Source organism: Carettochelys insculpta, chromosome 2 (genome assembly GCF_033958435.1).
Source record: "Carettochelys insculpta isolate YL-2023 chromosome 2, ASM3395843v1, whole genome shotgun sequence".
Lineage (NCBI taxonomy): Eukaryota > Metazoa > Chordata > Testudines > Carettochelyidae > Carettochelys > Carettochelys insculpta.
The window spans coordinates 82,087,117-82,110,512 of record NC_134138.1 but is presented as its reverse complement, the minus strand read 5'-3'; the positions used below and the strand labels follow the sequence as shown (position 1 = coordinate 82,110,512).

Below are 23,396 nucleotides of genomic sequence, written 5' to 3'. Positions count from 1 at the left end.
GGGATGGCTAACTTTAAAGACCCTTTCTCAGTTGATGCTTTTCTGCAAATAAGGTAGATGAGGTTGGCAGCTCTATTCTCTTTATTGCCAATCTGTTTCTGGTTTTATATGGTATAGGGAGGCTTTTCTTCCTTTCTCCAGCAATTTCAAGGTGTCATCTTGCTCAAGAAATACTAGTATTTCCCAATTTTATTCTTCCACTCAAAATAAAGAAAAAATGTGTGCTCTTTGACGGTTAAAGAACCTTAAAATTCAGCTTTAAAACAACAAAAGATTTTTGGTCTTCATGGTCTTATAGGAAAACCCAAGGATGGGTAAGTAATTTGAGTTTCCAGAGCCTATTCAAGTGAAGCCCATGGGAGCCTATTCAAGTGAAGGGATGCATTTTTTTTTTCAGTGTCAGAAGTTGTTCTGCCTTGCATGTAGTCATACTCTGGGACAGAGACAGGAAATACTGATGTAAGAGAGAAATAAAGGTTACGTGTGCATTTGTTCATCTGATGTGATGAACATTCAGCAGATTTTTTGGTTATGGAGTGATGAGAGAAGTTGTCTGAGCAACTTCCACCCATTCTTTCAATAAAGACAGCTAGAAAGATCTCCTATGTCAGGGGTGGGCAAAATGTTTTTGATTGGAGGCCACTTCAAGATTTTGGAAAGTGGTCAAGGGTCACACTCCTGGGGGGGTGAGGTCTCGGATGGAAATTGGATGTAGAAGGAAGCTCAGGGTAGGGGGTGCACAAGGAGGAGTTTGGGTGAAGGAGGGGTTTGTGTCTTAGATATAAATTCAAAGTTAAGTTTATTATCATGTAGGTTAAATTTAAGAGGGAGTCGGAAAGGGAATTGACATTAAGTATTTGTATTTATAATAATGGACAGAAACACATAGTATGCAACAGCTTCTGTCCTGAAGAGTTTACTAAAAATATCAAGACAGAATAGGATGGGAGGGGAATTGTCGAGAAGTATGGAGACAGGCAGACTGGAGTGACTTGCCCAGGATCGCAAAAGAGGTCATTGGCAAAGCTGAGGATGGAAACCTGTTACTGTGATTCTCTACTGGTACTTTGTCCATGAGACCTTTCTCTTTGTGTGCATATATGTGTAAATATGAGGGCTATCAAGTGATTAGGAATTAATCATGCCATTGAAAATAATAGAAAGTCATTAGTTTAAATAGTTTTGGATATTTTGTACATTTTCGAATACTTTTATTTCAATTATCATACAGAGTAAAAAAGTGTACAGTGCTGACTATGTATTTTATTTTTGGTTCTGAGTATTTGCACTGTAAAAACAAAATAAATAGTTTTTGGTTCACCTAATACAAGTACTGTAGCACAGTCTCTTCATCATGACAGTTGAATTTACAAATATGGCAAAATGTACAAAAATAATTTCACTTAAAACAAGGTAAAACATTGGAGCTTAGAAAATTCACTCAGTTCCCCTGTCTGTACAGTCAATCACTCAGACAAGTTTGTTTATATTTACAGGCAACGATGCTGCCAGCTTCTTGTTTACAATGTCATCTGAAAGTGAGAACAAGCATTTATATAACACTATTGTAGCCAGCATCGCAAAATGTGTACATTCCAAATATGTTAGTCATCTGTCCTTTCATGCTTCAGTTAGCAGTCCTGAGGACATGCATCCATGCTGAAGATTGGTTCTGCTAGTGTGAACCCTGTACCTGACCATTTCATCATCTGAGTCAGATGCCATCATAACAGATAATTTTTCTTTTTGGTGGCTCCAGTTGTGTAATTTCTGCATCGGTGTTGTCGTCTTTTTAAGACTTCTGCTCCTCGCTTTGACCCTCTCAGATTTTGGAAGGCACTTCAGATTCTTAAACCTTGGGTTGCTGTAGCTGTCTTAAGAAATTTCACATTGGTGCCTTCTTTGCATTTTGTCAGCTCTTCAGTGAAAGTGTTCAAAAAATGAACAGTATGTGCTGGGTCATCATCTGAGACTGCTAGAACATGAAATATAAATGGCAGAATTCAGGTAAAACAGAGCAGGAGACATATATTTCTCGACCCGGAGTTCAGTCACAAATTTCATGCATTCTTTTCTTAACAAACATCATTCACATGGAAGCATATCCTCTGGAATGATGGTCAAAACAGGAAGATGCACATGAATTTTAGTATATCTGGCATATACATACTTGCAATGCCAGCTATAAAACAGGCATGTAAATTCCTGTTCTCACTTTCAGGTGACATTGTTGATAAAAGCACCCAGCATTGTCTTCTGTAAGTGTGAACGAAGTTATTTCTCTTAGCAACTGGCTAAACAAGGAGTGCATCTGAGTAGCCTTGCAGTTTCTGAAGTTTTGTATTGTTTTGTTTTGAATGGACTTATGTAACAAATCTGCATTTGTAAATTGCACTTTCACAATAAAAAGGTTGCTCTCCAGTACTTGTATGAAGTAAATTGAAAAAGTACTATTTTTTTCATTCTACAGGGCAAATATTTGCAATAAAAATGATGTAAAGTGAGCTCTGTGCACGTGGTATTCTGTGTTGGAATTGAATCGGTGTATTTGAAAATGTAGAAAAACACCCAAAAACATTTAATAAGCTACCAATTGAAATTTAATGGTGTGATTAATACTGGGATTACTCGTGATTAATTTTTAAAATTGTGATTAGCTTTTTATTGCATTTAACTTGCATGATCGACGGACCTAATATAAAGGGGGAAAGGTGGAGGCACCCTATAATATAGTTGTAGCCTAATGTAATACAGGATGAACCTCTCTAATCTGGTTCCTTTGGGACCTGACTAGTGCCGGATGAGAGAATTTGCCAAAGTATGGGAGATAATATTGTCTAGCAGCATTACCAACAGCTATACTGCTTCCTGGTCTCTTAGAAGACATTTAGGGGTAAATTACAGCTAAATAATAGCACAGAACACTGAGTGCCAGCACTGGTGGCTATAAACAAACTTTATGGGACCACAGGAGACATGGCCACACCCATGACAAGTGGTCATCCAGCTACCTAAAATCATACCAGATTACGGATTTTGCCGGATTAGAGAGGTTCAATCTGTAACTGACTGCAGATATTCAGGTTTTTTAACTAATTTGTAGGAATAAAAAACACCAATCTAATCACTCCATCCCTTTCCTTTGATCTTTCCAATTTTAGAACAGTTACATTGTTTTTTTAAGTGTTCCCCTTTTGTGCTTTGGCACTGATCATCAAAGAATTTAAGCATGTGCTTTAGCAAACTGGGGCCGTAGAATACTTGATATGCTTATTCAAAATATTTGATTTATTCTTTTTTATTTATGTTTGTGATTCTACATTGTTTAGTGCCTCAGTTTTCTGCCTAGTGAATTCTGTAATGCTATAGTCTAGTATGTCTGGTCCAGCCATGTGACATAACCATCTCTCCAGATTTTATGGAAGACATACAAAATATTGTTGCTTGTTTTTATAAAGGATCAACAACAAAATAAAGTTTATTTTAAATCAAGTAGTAACCTGGGAAGGTACTTCACGATAAAGGTCAGGAAAATGGGAGTGTAATCTATATGAGCAGCTTGCTTTCCTAGCTATAATATACATATATTTTAATTTTATTTATCTAGTTATTTCAGGGTATTTTTTTACCCATCCTGTCTACCCCCAGGGTTAGATAGGAGTGCTAAGTGCTTGAAGCCTGTTTAAAGGTAATACAGGCTATTTTGTAGTTACATTGCTATATTATAGCTTACCCAGAAAAAGTGTGAAGGTTTTACAGTTATTCCATGTTTAGTTGTAATTGGAAACAGTAGTAGAGTTACATTTTGTGATGTGCTAAATGTATGTCATTTAAGCTCTGTAAAGCAAAAACATTTTGGCCGCGTCTATACTACAGTGATCTTTTGAAAGATGATCTTCTTTTGACAGAGCATGTCCACACACAAAAAAGCTGATCAAAAGATTGATCTGCTTTTTCAACACAGAGCATTCACAGATCCCCTGCTCTTTTGAAGGAACAGGCCAGGAATCGAAAAATCCAGTGCCACGAGGACTGCTTTTTTGAATAAAGGGTCTATGGAGTGTCTATGCATGCTTTTTTTCGAAAGGAGGTGCTCTTCCTGAGCTGGGAGTGGAAGAGGGCTTGCAGAAGACACATTCTTTGTTTCAGGTTGGAAGAATGCATTTTGTGTGCGGACAGTGTATTCTTTCGAAAAAGGGCATGGTTTTCTGACAGAACTTGTTAGTGTAGATGGAGCATTTGTTTGAATATGTCAAAGTCTCTACTGTTGCAGTGTAACTCTGGAATTAGGATCCAAATTGTGAATGACTTTAATATTGCAGCAAACAAAATAGCAGTCAAGTAGCACTTTAAAGACTAACAAAATAATTTATTAGGTGATGAGCTTTCATGGAACAGACCCATTTCTTCAGATCATAGCAATACCAGAACAAACTCTCTGTTACTTGTCATATTGCAGATGTCACTTGTTTCTAAGTATAGAGGGATGGGGATTAAACAATTGTTACAATGAATAATGACTAATTTATTATACAGTCTTTTTTGTAAGATTTACAAACTTCCCTAGCTGAACTAAGAATCAGCACTTTCTCTCAGAAAAGCTGAAAATTTAAAGCTGATCTAAATTTGTTATTTTGAAGAAAAAAAGGAATTATAAAGTCAGGTTTTGCTAATATATTGCTTAAGGGGGGCGACAAGTCAGAAAAAAAACACACATCTGGTCTTGATGTCGTCTGTATCAAATTTTGAAGTGACAGAATGCATTTGGGAACTCCCGTTCATAATACTGTAGTTTCTATTTCCATACAGATTTTATGCGTTATTAATTTTGTGTCTCAAACATTTTTATATTTGAATTTCAAAGGATAGATGAACGCAGGTTGCCTTTGTTATACAGCACCAAAAAGTACAGAAAAACATACCTTGTGTTTCACTGTGAAAAGGAAGTGGATCATGGAATTTGTAGAAAGGGCCACACAACTGTAATTTTTGCAGGTGATGCCTATCTCCCACATCCAAACAATAAGTGGGTTGAACCAGTAAGAATTAAGATTTACAGATGTGTACAAATCTTAAATTAAACACACTCAGAAGTCACAGGGAGAAACTCTTCCTAGATCACTAATGCGTTTTCTTGCCAGTGCAAGTTTCTTCCCTGTATCCAATATGTATTCCAGTTTGGTTGAAAATGACTGAAATAATGAGATTTTCCACTGTTTTAGCTGATCTTACTTCTTGGAGAGCATTTTCCTGATATTCAACCTTAGAACTTTTCCTTGATCAGTTCAATCCTTTTTACCTGTATCAAATCCAAGTGGGTGATCATCTGAACACTTGCTAATTTAAACACTATTATTTAAAGAGTGGACCTGTTGTCTTAATCGGTCAGCTTTGGTAACATCTCCTGGTTCAGAGGGAAGCTGTAAAATGGCTTTCTAGTAATATGACCCCCACCCCACCCCCGCCTTACTGTCTGGCGCTCTTAGCATTTTGTCACTGAGATTGGGTGGAGGACACAGCTTGTGAAGGCCTATGCGCAGCTTAGTGGTTGTCTGCCTGTAATACAATAATTTGAACTTCTTTCAGTTCAGAATTTCAGACCATCTTCCAGGCATTGAAGACCAGAACCCTGCTGCTATTGGGGAAGATATGAAAACTGAAAGGGGAAAAGTGGGGGACAAGGGGAATGCTGACAGCTGATTACCAGAACAGCTGTATGCAAATCTGTAATTGGCTATAAGTACAAGGACTGTTGCTGGCACCCATTAACGCCAACCAGCATAACAATACTCAAGCTCTATTGCAGGGGTGGGGGAAACTTTTTTGAGTGGTGAGGCCACAGACCCACAGAAAAATCAGTTACTGGCCATATATGTTTTTAAAAAAAAAAAAAAAAGCCATCTGACTGATGTGGTCTCTGACAGACACAAGGACACTCACCTCCTGCCCCTCACATACCAGCCCCAGAGCCTAAAGGGGCTAGGGCTAGTAGATATTATGTCTCCCTAATGGTCTGAGGTGGGGCCTCAAAATGGGGGTTCAGTATGGGCAGAGGATGCCAGGAAGTGAGCTTGGAGTGTGGGGTTGGTGGAGGTCTAGGAGGGCGGTAGGGTTTGGGAACAGGTGGGGGAGGTCTGGGTAGGAGGGGGTGCAGGAGCAGTCTGGGGGAGTGGGTCTGGGCGATGGGGAGGGGCATGTACCCTGGTACAGCTCCCCTACTGCCCACCTGCTGCTCTAAGTTGCTGCAGTTCTGGCCAATCAGAATGGTGGGAGAAAAGCCTTTCCAGGCAGCACTGTGCTGCACTGCCATTCTCCAGCCAGGGGAGAGGGACAAGGAGCAGAGGCATTGTGCAGAGCTGCTTCCTGACCCCACCAGGCAGCCCAGACTTACCTGACTCCAGCCCACAAGGGTCAGGCTCCACATGGTCTGGATGCTTGAGCCTCTGGGGACAGATCCAGGTGAACTGCAGGGCTGAGGGTTCCCCACGCCTTCTCTGTTGGGAAGACAAGCAGATGAGATGAAGAGGCTGGTACCCTCAATTAATTATATCTCAGAAAGAAAGAAAGAAGACAAATGACTGGGAGGACTAGGAGGAAGCAGGGGCAGAATGGGGAAGTAAGTACAGTCTCTATGATAGGGGAAGGGGAGTAGAGACATACAGAACCCCTGCCAGGCAGGGGAAAGGTTAGGTGGTGGTGATAATGGGATGTGGGGACACACACAAAGCCACTACCATTCAGGCCTATCTTAACCAATGTGCACTTGGGGCACTTTCACAGGACTTCCATCTCAGTGCAGGGGAGGAAAAAAACCAAAACCTAAGTTTGAACTTTTTTGCTCTATTTGCCTTGACAAGTAAATGAGACAAAACAGGATCTCTTTCCTTACCCTAAAAGGACTCCCGTTTACTTGCACTTGGGAGCTGACAGATGGAAACTGGGCACTTATTACGTAGAAGATGCTTGTTTCATGAGCTGGAAAGAACAATAATCTGTAGCTTCTAGATCCCTTTTTAAGTTTTACCAGTTGCTTTATAGGACTGCTTTTGTCATGACTGAGATCAGCTTATCTACTATAAACAATCCAATAAAGGACTATCATTATGCTTTGTCTTTTAGAAGAGCTTGAAATGTCTCCATCTCTGTCATAGTATATGTATCTTAAAACAATTGTTCATTTGTATTGAAAATAACCATCATTGTTTTCCATTACTACTTTTTGTTGTGCTAGCTGTCTATCTCTTTGTTTAATAGACTATTAAAATACTTCAAATATCTTCATTAATTAGAAATTGAACCACATTACCTGAAGAATGACATCTTGAATAAATCATTTTGTTAGTCTTTAAAGTGCCACATTTCTGCTGCTTTGCTTTGTTTTGTTGGAGTACAGACTAACATGGTTACCTCTCTGTTACTATCTCTCCTTTACAACTACCTTCATCAAAAAGTGAGACACAGGTATCTAACACTTGAGGGGGGAAAGACTGAAAGAAACTTGCAAAAATGAATTGAAAACAAACAGAAGTTTACTCAAAAACTATTACATTTTTGGTCATATATATATTGATAGAAGGTGAAAGTCAGCCCAGTTTCAACCTTTTCATATATTTTAAACATCAAAGAAATTCTTGTTTTTGCAAGATTATTGTATGCATACATACCTCAAACTGGAAGGGACCTCGAGATGTCATACAGTCCAGTCCCCTGCACTCATAGCAGGATCTATCACCATCCCTCATAGTTTTTTTTTTTTTTTAAACAAAGAGCTAACCTGTCCCAGAATAGAGGCCACACTTATATGTATACCCCAAAGTAAAATACATACTAAGAGACTGAAAAAAGCGCCACCATGGGTGAACACCCATGTAAAACAAGCACTGAGTGATAAGAAGGCATCTTTCAAAAGGTGAAAGGCAAATTCTAGTAAGGTAAATAGAAAGGAACATAAACACCACCAAATTAAGTGTAAAACTGTAATAAGGAAAGCCAAAAAAGATTTTGTAGAACAGCTAGCCAAAAGCTCAAAAAGTACTAACAAAATGTTTTTTAAACACAATAGAAGCAGGAAGCCTGCTAAAAAAAAACAGTGGGTCCCTTAGACGATACAAATACAAAAAGAGCAATCAAGGACAGTGAAGCCATTGCAGAGAGACTAAATGATTTCTTTGCTTCAGTCTTCATGGCTGAGCATGTTGGGAGATTCCCAAACCTGTGCTGTTTTTTGTGGGAAATGAAACTGAGGAACTATTTCAGATTGAAGTGTCATTAGAGGAGGTTTTGGAACGAATAGATAAACTTAATGTTAACAAATCACCGGGACCAGATGACATTCATCCAAGGGTTCTGAAAGAACTCAAATGGGAAATTGCAGAGCTGTTAACACTAGTTTGTAACGTGCCCTTTGGATCAGCTTCCGTACCTAATGAATGGAAGATAGCTAATGTGAAACCAATATTTAAAAAGGGCTCTAGAGGTGACCCTGGCAATTACAGACCGGTCAGTTTAACATCAGTTTCGGGCAAACTGTTGAAACAATAGTAAAGAATAAAATGTCAGGCATGTACAAGAACACAATTTGATGGGCAGAAGTCAACATAGTTTCTGCAGAGGGAAATCATGTCTTACTAATCTGTTAGAGTTCTTTGAAGGAGTTAACAAACATGCAGACGGGAGATCCAGTAGATATGGTATACTTAGATTTCCAGAAAGCCTTTGACAAGGTACCTCATCAAAGGCTCTTATGTAAATTAAGTTGTCGTGGGATAAGAGAGAAGGTCTTTCCATGGATTGAGACCTGGTTAAAAGACAGGAAACAGAGGGTAGGCATACGTTATACATTTTCTGAATGGAGAGGAGTAACTAGTGGTGTCCCCAAGGGTCAGTCCTAGGACCAGTCCTGTTCAATTTATTCATAAATGATCTGGAGAAGTGGGTGAGTAGTGAGGTGGCAAAGTTTGCGGATGACACTAAACTGTTCAAGATAGTCAAGACAAAGGCGGACTGTGAAGAACTTCAAAAAAATCTCATCAAACTGAATGATTGGGCAACAAAATGGCAAATGAAATTTAATGTGGATAAGTGTAAGGTAATGCACATTGGAAAAAACCCCAAGTATACTTACAATATGATGGGGGCTAATTTAGCTATAACTTATCAGGAAAGAGATCTTGGAGTTGTTGTGGATAGTTCCTTGAAAACAACCATGCAGTGTGCAGAGGCTGTCAAAAAGGCAAATAGGATGTTAGGTATCATTAAAAAAGGGCTAGAAAATAAGACAAGGAGTATCTTACTATCCCTACATAAATCTATGGTACACCCACATCTTGAATACTGTGTACAGATGTGGTCTCCTCACCTAAAAAAAAGATATCGTGGCACTGGAAAAGGTTCAGAAAAGGGCAACTAAAACGACCAGGGGCTTGGAACAGGTCGCGTATGCGGAAAGGCTAAAAAGATTGGGACTTTTTAGTTTAGAAAAGAGGAACCTGAGGGGGGATGTGATAGAGGTATATAAAATTATGACAGGTGTGCAGAGGATGAATAAGGAGAAGTTCTTCATCGAGTGTCCCCGTGGGTGCTCCACAATAGGCGTCGGGCTCGCCCAGCGCCGCAGATCAGAAATCTTCCAGCAGTTTCTCCTGGATCACGCATGCGCCGGCGCGCGCCGCTCCCTTGCGCGTCCCTGGCCACGTGCGCTATCCGGTCCCCACCAGTTCCTTCTCAGCTGCCATCGGCTGCAGACGGAATCCGCTCAGGCTACGGCCAGAGTCAGATTAGACAGTGTTTTTAGGTGTAGATTGTTGTTTCTTTTCAAAAAAAAAAAAAAAAAAAAAAAGACAGAGAGAGGACAAAGAGAGTATTAAAAAAAAAAAAAAAGAAAATAATAAAAGAGAGAGAGAGGAGCGGAGAAGAGGAGTGGACGTGAAGGCCAGTAGGCCGCCTGCTGCCTGCAGGCGAGTGTCCGCGATTCGGGGAAACAGGCACGGACTAGGTGCTAAGTACCATATTAACAGTACAGACTCACCGCGATGGCTTCTTCAGGCTTTAAAAAGTGTGAGTCCTGCCGCGAAGCTATGCAAGCTTCCGATGGGCATAGTGAAAGCATCCGATGCCTGGGGGAATCACACGTTACCCAGAAGTGTTCCCACTGTGCTAAGCTCACAGCCAGGGCCAGGAAAGACAGAGAAATGTGTCTTAAAATGCTCTTGTTTGATAAGGCCCTCCAGCCAGATGTGCCGGAGAGGCAATCAGAAGGGCCCTCTGGGTTTCACAAGAGTAAGGCAGCTTCTCTCACCCCCTCAGTGCAAAAACGGAGGAAGCTCTCCCCAGCTCGATCGCTGCTGGCGGTTTCAGCGAGCGGGACGGGCAGAGTGCACAGCCCCCAGCCACATGCTCAGGCAAGCGGCACCGCGGCAGCGCACGTGGCAGAGGCTGAGCCTCTGATTACGAAACAGCTGGCACGCGCGGCGCCTAGAGCGTCCGCAAGGCAAGCGCCGGAACCGGCGGCAACCCCACAGGCAGCACCGACCCCTGCGGTACCAGCGGTGCAGGGCCGACAGGCACGGAGCCTGCAGGCACCGGAGGACATTATCCGCGCGGCACCGCAGCTGAGCGGGCCGAGCGCGGCACCGACAGCGGGGCCGAGATCTCCGGCACAGGAGGAGGCGGTGCCAGCCCTGCAGGGGAGGGGAAAGGCGAAAGCAAAAGCCCAGCACCGCAGCCCTTCTCCAGACAGGGCTGCGCTGCTGCTAGCAACAAGCCCTCCCCCTGTGCTACACACGCCGCCCACAAGGCCTGGGTCTCCTCCGGCCTATCCAGAACCTCCTTCTCCGTTCCTCCAACCAATGTCACCATGGCTTGGGCCACCTTCACCCTTTCTGGGCCTGGATCCACTGGAGTACTATCACAAACCAGTGTCACCGCTATCTGTGTCATCGCGGAGGTCTCACTCTCCCAGGCATTGGGGGTACGCACCCCGAGAGTGGTCCAGGTCTCTGTCCCCGGACCCGGGCCCGTGCTGCCTTGGTCGTTCTTATCATGCTGGACACAGGCACCCCAGGGCTATGCCCAGGGGCAAGTCCCCCCCGGCTGTCCAGTACCCCCATGGGCACTCCCGTTCGGGGATGGAAACTCAGTTATCTCAAGGGGAGTTAATTTTAGAACCCCGAGACTTTCCTTCGCAATCCTCCGGCGAGCAGGTGTACCATCAGCTGCAGGAACCTGTGAGTTCAAGGGAAGTTTACCCTAGTGGTTCCTCCTCATCCTCTCCAGATGAGGCCATGGCCCCCATGGATGTCACTCCCCTGGATGACCTTAAACAGTTTCAGGAGCTGTTTAAAAGGGTGGCTTTCATGCAAGGCATTCAGACGGCAGAAGTGCAGGAGAAACATCACAAACTCCTGAAAAATTTGAGACCCCCGGCTTCATCCAAAATTGCTATCCCGCTGGACGAAGCCATTATGGAGTCAGCCATTACCATATGGCAGACTCCTGCCTCCATTCCGCCTGTGAACAAGAGAGCGGATAAGAAGTACTTCGTCCCGGCAGAGGGCATGGAGCTCCTCTTCAGTCACCCACAACTGAACTCATTGGTAGTCGAATCGTCCCAGCAGAGGTCAAAGACTTCTCAGTACAAATCGGGGGGATCGGACAAAGATGCCAAGAAGTTAGAGCTGTTCGGCAGGAAGGTATGTTCCTCTTCCACCCTGCTATTGAGAATGGCAAATTATGCGGCACACCTAGCAAACCATAACTTTGATAATTACTCCAGGCTTACTTCTCTCATGGATTCACTTCCGGAAGATAAGAAGCCGGTGTTGAAGGCAATTGTGCAAGAGGGCTACGCAGCTTCGAGAACAGGAGTCCAGATCGCCCTGGATGTGACAGATACGGCGGCATGCTCAACGGCTACAGCAGTGGTCATGCGTAGAGAATCCTGGCTCCAGACATCGGGCATCCTGAGGGATCTAGAGGCGAAGATCGTGGATCTTCCCTTTGACACGCAAAAGTTGTTTGCAGACTCAACCGACTCGGTCCTCCACTCCAGTAAGGACTCGAGAGCTACACTTAGAACCCTGGGTATTTATACTCCTCCATATAGGAAGAAAAAATATTACCCTCAGCAAAGACACTACCCGTACCAACCACAGCGTGCGCAGTATCAACGGAGCTACGACCAAGGGCGACATCAACAGCAGCAACAGTACAGAACTCCCAGGCGACGTTCCCAACAAAGCCGTACACCCTCGGGACAGGCCCAAAGGCAACAAGTTAGACGGGCATGTCGAGGGCTGCACTATCACTCCCATCGCACAATGCCACTCTCATCTCATGTCCATCATCGCCTCAGACCGTTTCAATCGCAATGGCAAAAGATCACCGCAGACAAATGGGTGCTGGAGATCATAGCCACGGGTTATGCGATCCCTTTCCAGTCGCTCCCACCGACGAAGCCTCCCTCCAGGCCCCACCTCTAGGACACTACCCACGAGGCGAGGCTCAAACAGGAGGTGGACCACCTTATGTTCACAGGGACGGTGGAAATAGTGCCGGAACAATTCCAGGGGAAGGGATTTTATTCACGCTACTTCCTCACAGAGAATAAAACAGGAGGCTGGAGGCCCATCTTAGATCTTCAGGGCCTCAACCGCTACTTGCGCAAGCAACGTTTTCGGATGATTACAGTCGCCTCCATACTCATGGCACTGGACGATGGAGATTGGTTTGCAGCCCTCGACTTACAAGATGCTTACTTTCATATAACCATCCACCCGGCACACAGGCGCTTCCTCCGCTTCATGGTCGGCAAGGAACACTTCCAGCACAGGGTTCTTCCGTTCGGCCTCTCCTCGGCCCCCAGAGTCTTTACCAAAACTCTGGCAGTGGTGTCAGCCTACCTGCACAGACGGGGGTATTCATATTTCCATACCTGGACGACTGCCTATTGAAAGGGGCCTCAAAGGCAGAGGTCCTATGCATGATACGCGTCACAGCGGACACGTTTTCTTCGCTGGGCCTAGTCATCAACCTCGCGAAGTCAAAGACCGACCCCACACAGGACATAGAGTTCATAGGGGCAAGCATAAACTCTATCACAGCAAGAGTGTACCTACCCGACGCCCGCTTTCGCGCCATCAGTTCGCTGGTGCAAGTCATTACATACAGTCCCACGGTGCCAGTCTTAACGTGCTTACAGCTGCTGGGCCATATGGCGGCAGCAACATTTGTGGTACAGAATGCCAGATTGCACATGCAAAGCCTGCAGCATTGGCTGGTGAGCGTCTACAAACCGGCATCCCACACTGTTCACAGGGTGGTGTCACCTGCGACAGAGGTGCACAGATTCCTGGCGTGGTGGGTAAACCCCAAGAACTTGCTAGCTGGGGTGCCCTTTCACCAACCACAAATTTCTATTTTTCTTACTACCGATGCCTCCCACATAGGATGGGGAGCGCACATTGGCGACAAGGTGACGCAAGGGCTATGGTCCCCTGCGGAACAGTCACTGCACGTAAACATACTGGAGCTCAGAGCAGTGTTCAACGCCTGCAAGCATTTCCGAGAACACATATATGGCAAGGTAGTCGGGATCAATACAGACAATACCTCCACTATGTTTTACATAAATCGACAGGGAGGAGCCAGATCCCATGCCCTATGTGCAGAAGCAGTCCGACTGTGGAACTGGTGCATCGCCAACAACATTACGTTGAAAGCCTCGTACTTGCCGGGTGCTCACAACGTGAAAGCAGATCAGCTGAGCAGGCGCTTCGCACTCACGCACGAATGGCAGATCTGCTACGACCGATCTTTCATACATGGGGGTTTCCCCAGATCGATCTGTTCGCCACACAGCACAACAAGAAGTGTCCCCAGTACTGCTCCAGGGCAGGAGTGGGGCGGGGGTTCCTGGGGGACGCATTCATGATTCCATGGAAGGGCCCCCTACTTTACGCGTTCCCCCCCCACAGCACTTATCCACAAGGTCTTGCAGAAAGCCAGAAGGGAGAGAGCTCGCATGATACTAGTAGTCCCAACGTGGGATCGGCAGCAATGGTTTCCCTTGCTTCTGCGCATGTCGGACCGCCCACCGCTCCCTCTACCGGTGGCGCCGGACCTACTCACGGAGGCCCAGGGGTCCATAGTGCACCTGAACCCTCAGAGTCTGCGCCTACAAGCATGGCTAATCCATGGCTCAGCTCCTTAGAAAGTACATGCACGGAGGGAGTACAACAAGTCCTGGAAAGTAGCCGAAGGACCTCCACCAGGAAGACTTATAAGCAGAAATGGACTCGATTCACAGCCTGGTGTTCCACCAAGCAATTAGCTCCCCTTGACATTCCTATACCAATAATACTTGAATACTTATTGGACCTCAAGAGGGGCGGACTTTCCTTATCCTTGCTAAAAGTCCACCTCGCCGCTATATCAGCTTTTCGGCATACAGAGGAGGGGCCCACGGTATTTGCCTATCCTATCATTACCAGGTTCTTGAAGGGGTTGGTAAACCTGTATCCCCCTCGGAAACCGCTTCCACCATCGTGGAACCTGGACTTGGTGCTCAGCACGCTCACGGGTCCACCTTTTGAACCATTAGCCACGGTTCCCCTACGTCTCCTTACGATAAAAACAACCTTCCTCCTTGCAATTACGTCAGCTCGCAGGGTCAGTGAGCTCGCAGCAGTTATGGCAACGCCGCCCTGCGCAGTGTTCTCAAAGGAGGCGGTAACCTTATGGCTGCACCCAGCCTTTGTTCCAAAAGTTTCTTCAGAGTTCCACCTTAACGAACCAATAGTTTTACCTGAAGCCTCACAGCTCCAGCAAGGAGGCACACCTGCATCTCCTGGATGTGAGGAGGGCGTTGGCCTTCTACATAGACAGAACTAAGTCCTTCCGGAAAACAGACAGGCTTCTAGTTTCTCTTGCTCCCAGATCAAAAGGAGAAGGTCTCTCTTCACAGAGAATCTCAAAGCACATTGTGTCCTGTATAAAAATGTGCTACAAACTTCGAAAGACTCCTTTGCTGGCCCCGCCCAGGGCTCACTCCACCAGGGCGGTGGCGGCGTCAACAGCCTTCTTTAAGGGCATCACGTTGAAGGACATCTGTAGAGCGGCAACCTGGTCATCCTATGACACCTTCACCAAGCATTATGCCCTACATCGGGTATTCCAAGAGGATACCCGCCTCTCGACAGCAGTCCTTTCGGGGGCAAGCTGCACATAAACCGATTACCCACCTCCTTTCTTGGGTTACTGCTGGGTAGTCACCTATTGTGGAGCACCCACAGGGACACTCGATGAAGAAAGAGAAGTTACTCACCGTAGTAATGGTGGTTCTTCGAGATGTGTCCCCATGGGTGCTCCACCACCCGCCCATCCTCCCCGCTTCGGATATCTGTCTAGTGTCTTTCAGGAGCATCCGAGGTGGTTGGTCAAGGAACTGGCGGGGACCGGATCGTGCACGTGGCCCGGGACGCGCAAGGGAGCGGCGCGCGCCGGCGCATGCGCGATACAGGAGAAACTGCTGGAAGATTTCCGATCTGCGGCGCCGGGCGAGCCCGACACCTATTGTGGAGTACCCACAGGGACACATCTCGAAGAACCACCATTACTACGGTGAGTACATTCTCTTTATTTACTTGTGCCCATAATACAAGAACTAGAGGACACCAAATGAAATTAATGGGTAGCAGGTTTAAAACTAATAAAGGAAAGTTGTTCTTCACTCAGCACATAGTTAACCTGTGGAACTCCTTGCCAGAGGAGACTGTGAAGGCTAGGACTGTAACAGTATTTAAGAAAGAGCTACATAAATTTATGGAGGTTAGGTCCATAAAAGGCTATTAACCAAGGGTAGGAATGATGTCCCTGGCCTCTGATTGTCAGAGGCTGGAGATGGATGGCAGAAGACAAATGGCTTGATCATTGTCTTCAGTCCACCTCCTCTGGGGCACCTGGCACTGGCCACTGTTGGCAGACAGGCTACTGGGCCGGATAGACCTTTGGTCTGACCCAGTATGGCCGTTCTTATGTAACTTTGAAAGGCCTCCTCAAGGGTTTAACGCATAACCCTGGTTTTACAAGGTCAATGTTCTAACCACTGTGATGTCCCTCCCCTCACCATATTGTAACCTTAACTAACTACATCAGTATATCATTTCTCCAGATTATATATGGGAAGGCATGAAATAAGGCAGTGATGTCATAGAGAGAGTTGCCCTTTCTAGATTGGCACTAGACGGAGGAAAATTATGGAAATCTGAGACATCAAAATATTTTGAGTAGTTGTGCTAAACTACTCAACGTGGTCTAAAATCTTAGCTGGATAAAGAAGATTACGTATTTGGCCAGATTATCAGTAATTTCATGAGGTTGCGGGGAGGACTTGATTGAAACAGAAAACTACTTTTCCAAAGGGAGGCATTGACTTTTTGTTTAACCAATACCGTACCCATTTCTGTCATATTAATTAGTCTTTATAGTCCAGGAAGACATGGACCCACATAACATGGCATTCCCTCTGGTATCTCTGGGAGTGAGCGGCCAAAAGGCAGCCAAAGAGGTCTTAGTTTTTGCTGTCTGTGGCTATTCTCTTGTACCTGTAAAATGTAGTGTGGTCCTGAGTTTCCTCACAATGAGAGGAATTTGACCCAAGCATCACACTTCAGCTTATCAACCAAAACAAACATGGTAGTTGAAAATATAAGGCCTTATTGCGGGTGTGAAGGATGCTGCTTTACCTCCCAGGCCAACATCAGGATAGAAGTATGCTATCTCAGACTGTAAGAAGTCGTGGTTTGGCCTTGACATCAGTTAAAATTTGGAACTGCTGAACCTCCAGTGTTGAACCTATGAGCTAGATCACAGATGCAACCAAATGACTGTCAGTTGAACCAGTATCCATAATCCCATGGGCATCATGACAGTACAGTTCTCAGTTGCATCAGAAGATTAATCAACACTTCCAGCTCCTCCACAGTGGCTGTCTGTACCCAGAACCCTGTTGTTTACGTTTTCATGCAAATAAGCAGCCTCAAAAATGCAAAATGGCAAAAGGGAGTTTTTTGCCAGCAGTACCATGTCTACATTGCTTGATTTCTGCCACAAATATACAAACTGGCCTTATGAATATCAAATTGGCTGCATGAATATGCAAGTGAGTCCCCATTTTGCATTTTTGAGACTGCTCATTTGTCAAACTGTCGGCACTAGGGCTTAGTGTAAACACAGCCAGTGAGAGCCTTCGTCAGAGTACTGAGAACTATGCAACACTGTGGGGTATTGAGATTAAGTTGGGACTAGTTTTGATTTATGCATGCTGGTATTCACTTATAGGGTGGACACACTGCTTTCAGTCTTATTTTTGTGTGTCCACTTTTCAGGATTACTGCAGTCAGCACATCCACAGAACTGATGTATTCTCTCACCTCTGGCTTCTGCTGTTGCCTGCCTAGTTGCAGCCAATTATTGTGTCATGTAACCAGGTTTCTGTAGTGCATGAAAAATTAGGGAGTCTTGGCTTTAATTACATGATAGATAACTGAAATTTTTATTAACCTCTGATCTTTCATTTAACAGTAGGAACCAGAGAATGGGGTCTATGGGACACCAATACTCTAATGTCTTGAAGGGAGAAATCAATGAAGTTGAGATTAGACATTTGTTACAGTGTGTTTTTTTAAAGCCCTATTTCAGGTAACTGTCTAAGAAATCTCAGGTTTTAATTTTTATCAAAATTATTTTCTAGATGTCAGGGTTGAGGATTAAAGTTTGAAATCATGATGGTAAAGGTTGAAAAATAAGAAGGCAAATAAGAAGAGCCCAAAATATATTGTGGAGTCTTTTTACATATCCTGATTTTTAAAGCCAGTCTTAGGATTTTAATGGGCCAAAGTTTTGATAATTTTTCAACATGTGGAGTTGGCCCTACTAGAAAAAAAATAGTTATGTTTTACTCCACAATCCAAAAATAAGTCCTCAAATCTATGCCTGTTTTTCAGGGAAATTCATGGTATATAAATAAGGGAGGACATTTTTAAAAGTGGTCTTTTCTCTTCCAAAATGTTCTGTTTGGGTGGGAAAAGAGACAGAAGGGAGGCTCATGCTTTTTTGGTGTGAATGTTGCCTTTGCTAAGTGCTAAAATACATACTTGGTGAATGTACGTATATTTTCTGATCAAAGTTAGGCTCTGATATTCTGGACATATTAAGCACTTGCTTGGCTTCAGACCTTGTGCATGTCCAATGATGTGTGTATGTGCAGGATGAATGTTATAATTTTACCCTGGATACATAACGTAAGCATTAAATAGAGTTTTACTACACAATACATAAACAATATTTTCATTATCATCAATTACAAATGCTTACCAAACTTTCTACTCTGAGTATTATCAAATAATGTTTGCCACTTAATGGCTGTGTCTACACTAGCCCCAAACTTCGAAGTGGCCACGCAAATGGCCATTTCGAAGTTTACTAACAAAGCACTGAAATGCATATTCAGCGCTTCATTAGCATGCGGGCGGCCGCGGCACTTCGAAATTGACACGCCTCACCGCCGCGCATCTTGTCCCGACGGGGCTCCTTTTCGAAAGGACCCCGCCTACTTTGAAGTCCTCTTATTCCCATGACCAGATGGGAATAAGGGGACTTTGAAGTAGGCGGGGTCCTTTCGAAAAGGAGCCCCGTCGGGACAAGCCGTGCGGCGGCGAGGCGCATCAATTTCGAAGTGCCGTGGCCGCCCGCCCGCATGCTAATGAAGTGCTGCATATGCATTTCAGCGCTTCGTTAGTAAACTTCGAAATGGCCATTTGCGTGGCCGTTTCAAAGTTTGGGGCTAGTGTAGACGTGGCCAATGGTATTAATCCAAAAGGAAATATTTAGACATGGAAATCAAGATAATAAATGATTAAAAATAAAGATTGTGTTGTGATAAAATACACATCTCTTTGTAAGTAGCAGGTAAAACCCTTGACCCATTTAAGTTAACCAGTATTTTTGTTATTTACTTGGGATAAAGATTTCTCCCAGTAAAAGTAATGGGATTGTCTGTTAGGAGGGCAGTATTAAGATTTATCATGCCCTGAATAATTCATTTCTTCTCAGATTGGTGAATGAATTCTGAAAACGATGTGATAGGTAAAATTTTCACCTAACAGCCTTAACTGGTTATGTGAAGAAATTTTTAAAGTGTACTGAGATTATAATGTATACTAAATGAAAAAGCCACTGTTAGAATTAATAAACCAGTCCAGGAAAAAACAAACAAACAAACATAAAACAAAAACTCAAATAATTAGTAATAACATAATGGGCCCTGCTAACCATAACTCCCTCAGTATAGTGATACAGTGTGCATATTCCAATTCAAGCAACATACCTTCTATATTTAAAATGTGCGCCCTGCACAATAAAAAAAGACTGAAAAGACCACCCCCTCACACACAATGTTAACTTGTACCAGTAGTCTAGTACATGTAAAATGTGAATTGTTTCATAATTATATATACCATGACTTCAGAATATAGATGAGAGTTTTGGACAAAAATATTTTAAAGGCATGGGTGACTGTGCTAGGCAGAAAAACTTTTATCACTTACACTTACTTTGATGTGTTCAAAAGCAAGCAGATATCCTTTTGCTAATATTCTAATTCTGGTATCAAGAAGTATTACCATAAGATTCTTGATTTTTGGTATTCTTTGTTCTCTTGTCTTTTTGTTTGTGACACTGTGTCATTTCTGATATCACTTCACCAAGGATTGAGCTCAGGATATTTAAAGGCTAAATTACTACAGAAAGATAGGATTTTCCCAACTCAGCTTGTGTTATAGAGGAAAGATTCTTCCTTCTGTTGGTCTATTCCAGTGTCCCCCAAAATAGGTTCTGTTTTGTAAATCATTTTAAAATGATTTTTTAGTTATTGAAATATAATGATTATGCTGAAACTGGATATTTTCCCCACATGTGCTTTTCTCCTTGCCTCTTTCTACTACCCTGATTATAAAAAATTGGTGATGGATAAAAATGAAATTTGGAAAAACAACCCATTTGGTGTTCAGTGTCAAAATAGTAAACTGCCGCTCTCAAAACAAAACATATGAAAAATAGTGACCCATAAAAAGCAGAGGGAAAATTTTGGAATGGTTAGGAGAGGAAAATATTACTTTCTTGCATGTTTGGCATTTTAAAGAAGGACTAAAAGATGCAGTCTTTGCAGCGTCTTGCCCAGAAATGGGAGAAACGTAATGTGAGTCTTAGCTTGAGTTGTTAGAGATATGAGCTTTCTATTGGAAGTCTCTGAGTGATTGTTATCTTTGACTTCCGGCATACTTTGTACAAATAAAAAGAGATTTTATTTCTAAACGGCTGATTTAATCCACTGTTCTCCCTGCTTCTTTACTAGTAATCAATGCACCTTTGAGACAAGAGTGTTGTAGGGAAGGAGGGGGTCTTGTCTAAAAGTTTTGTTTGGTTATTTTCACAATCATTGTTTGTTGTCCTACCACTGTGTTCATCTTCCTCATCAGAGATTTGCATTGGACTCCTTGCATTGTGTATCTGTGATTGTTTTCTCCTTGTTGAGGAAGTCAGTAAAAACACGTAGCTTCATGTCTTATAGCATGCCGGTCAGAACTCCTTACATCTGAGGACAAAACAGATAGTTGCAACTCATCTTAAACACCCACACGTTTCAATAACCACTTAGTTTGGGGAGTGGGAAGGGAGGGGAAGAAAATAACTCTTCTAGGAATGAAATCTACCTGTGTGTCATCTTCATATGTTTTCCCTACCCATCCAACCTCCACCTTCTGAATTCTCAACAGCTAGCGTTTTGTTACTAATAACATTGCCGTAAAACATCTTTGTTCCTTGGTTCATGTTTTTCTGCTGGTTTTTCTTCTTTTGAAGTCAGTCTTTTGTTTTTATATTACCCCTGGGAATAATATGTCTGCACTTAAAAATATCCTTCCTAGGAAAGAGAAGTGTCCAGTGAGGGGGAATGAAATTAGGGGAGAGGGTCAAAATTGTTTCGAAACAGATTACTGTGTGGTCCCCACATTCGTGAATTTAACATTGGCAAATTCAGTTATTCTCGAGCATCTGCTTTGCAAGCTCCAGGGTGGGCAGCACCCAGGCCATGGGGCAGGGAGCGTCTGTGGCTGCTGCTTCCTGGGGCTTCGGTGAGCAGCACCCGCACTTGCCACTTCCTGGGGCTCCAGGACAGGGAACGCCATCAGCTGCTGCTTCCCTGGGGCTCTGAGCCCCGTCCCTCATGTTCACGAAAATCAACATTTGTGAGGGTTCTGTGTTCTGTATATTTCAATGCTTTTAATAGGATCTCAACATCTCTTAAAATAAAAAATGGAACCATAGTCACTGTGATCAGGGAAACAGTTATAGATGCTGTTAGCAGCAGAATCCAAATTTATTTGTGATTGGAGATAGCAATGTTGTGGTCTGTAGATGGTGCTAAGAAATCATCCTTGTGAAGTAAAACAGTTAAATCTCTATTGTATTGATATTTGTCTGACTGAATGATCATAGAATCATAGGGCTGGAAGGGACTTCAGGAGGTCGTCAAGTCCAACCCCCTGCTTCAAGAAGGATCCAATCCCAACTAAGTCGTCCCATCCATGACTATGTCAAGCCAGGACTTAACAACCTCTAGGGATGGAGATTCCACCACCTCTATAGGCAACACATTCCAGTGCTTTGCCACCCACCTGGTGAAGTAATTTTTCCTAATATCCAACCTACTCCTCTTCTTCAGTAACTTCAGACCAATACTCCTTGTTCTGTTATCTGTCACTACTGAGAACAGTTTCTCTCCATCCTCTTTAGAGCTCACCTTCAGGAAGTTGAAGGCTGCTATCAAATTACCCCTCAGTCTTTTCTGCTGCAAACTAAATAAGCCAAAATCCCTCAGCCTCTCCTCATAGGTCATGTGCTCCATCCCCTTAATCATTTTCGTTGCCCTCAGATGAACCTGCCACAGCACATCCACATCCTTTTTATCAATGCTCCAGATGTGGCCTCACCAGTGCTGAATAGAAGGGAACGACAGCTTCTCTAGATCTGCTTGAAATGCTCCCCGTAATGCAGCCCAATATGCTGTTGGCCTTTTTGGCTATAAGGGCACACTCTTTACTCATACCCAATCTTTCATCCATCATAATCTCTAGATCCCTTTCCACTGTACTGCTGCTTAGCCAGTCGGTCCCCAGCCTATAACAATGCTTGGGATTCTTCTGCCCCCAAGTGCTGGACTCTATGTTTCTCTTTGTTGAACCTCATCAGATTTCTTTTGGCCCCATCATCCAATTTATCTAGATCACTCTAGATCCTATCTCTACCCTCCAACGTATCTACCTCTCCCCCTAGATTGATGTCATCTGCAAACTTGCAGAGGGTGCAGTCCAGTCTCTCACCCAGGTCATTAATAAAGATGTTGAACAATACCGACCCCAGAACCAAGCCTTGGGGCACTCCACTTGAAACTGACCACCATCCAGATATTGAGCCACTGACCACTACGCGTTAGGCCCAACCTTGAAGCCAGCTTTCTATCCATTTTATAGTCCATATATCCAGTCCATACTTCCTTAACTTATGGGCAAGAATGTTGTGGGAGACTGTATCAAAAGCTTTGATGAAGTGAAAGTATATCATATCCACTGACTTCCCCATGCCCACAGAGCATGTTACCTCTTCGTAGAAGCCAATCAGATTGGTCAGGCATGACTTACCCTTGGTGAATCCATGACTACTTTTGATCACTTTCCCCTATTCCAAGTGCTCCAAAATAAATTCCCTGAGGATCCCCTCCACTATTTTCCCTGGTACTGAGGTAAGGCTGACCAATGTATAGTTCCCTGGATTGTCGTCCTTTCCTTTTTTAAAGATGGGCACTACACTTGCCTTTTTCCAATCATCTGGAATCTCTCCCGATCTCCAAGAGTCTTCAGAGATAATGGTCAAAGGCTCGGCAGTGACATCTGCTAATTCCCTCAGTATCCTTAGGTGCATTAAATCCAAACCAATGGATTTGTCTAGATCTAGTTTGTCTGAGTAGCTCTTGCCTTGTTCCTTCCCTACCGAGGGCTGCCCTCCCTCTTCCCATACTACATTATGTAGCACCTAGTGTGGGAGCTGGCCTTGTTTGTGAAGACTGAAGCAAAAAAAAGCATTGAGGACTTCAGCTTTTCTTACATCATCTGTCACCAAGTTACCTCTCTCATCCAGTAACTTCCCCACACCTTCCCTGATAATGCTTTTATTGTTAACATGCCTGTAGAAACACTTCTTGTTACCCTTCATATCTCTTGCCAGTTACAGTTCCAATTGTGCCTTTGCTGTTCTGAGTACTGCCCATAAAGTTAAGCATTGGG

General features: G+C 43.7%; 1 protein-coding gene across 1 annotated transcript in view; it reads left to right on the top strand.

Annotated features, from left to right (window-relative positions):
• The window catches only part of ASXL3 (ASXL transcriptional regulator 3), a 159,334-nt gene that overhangs the window by 37,838 nt on the left and 98,100 nt on the right, over positions 1-23,396 (top strand). The window contains exon 4 of the mRNA XM_074987226.1: positions 1,161-1,163. Coding sequence (XP_074843327.1) covers positions 1,161-1,163 — 3 coding nt within the window. The remainder of the gene's footprint in view (positions 1-1,160; positions 1,164-23,396) is intronic.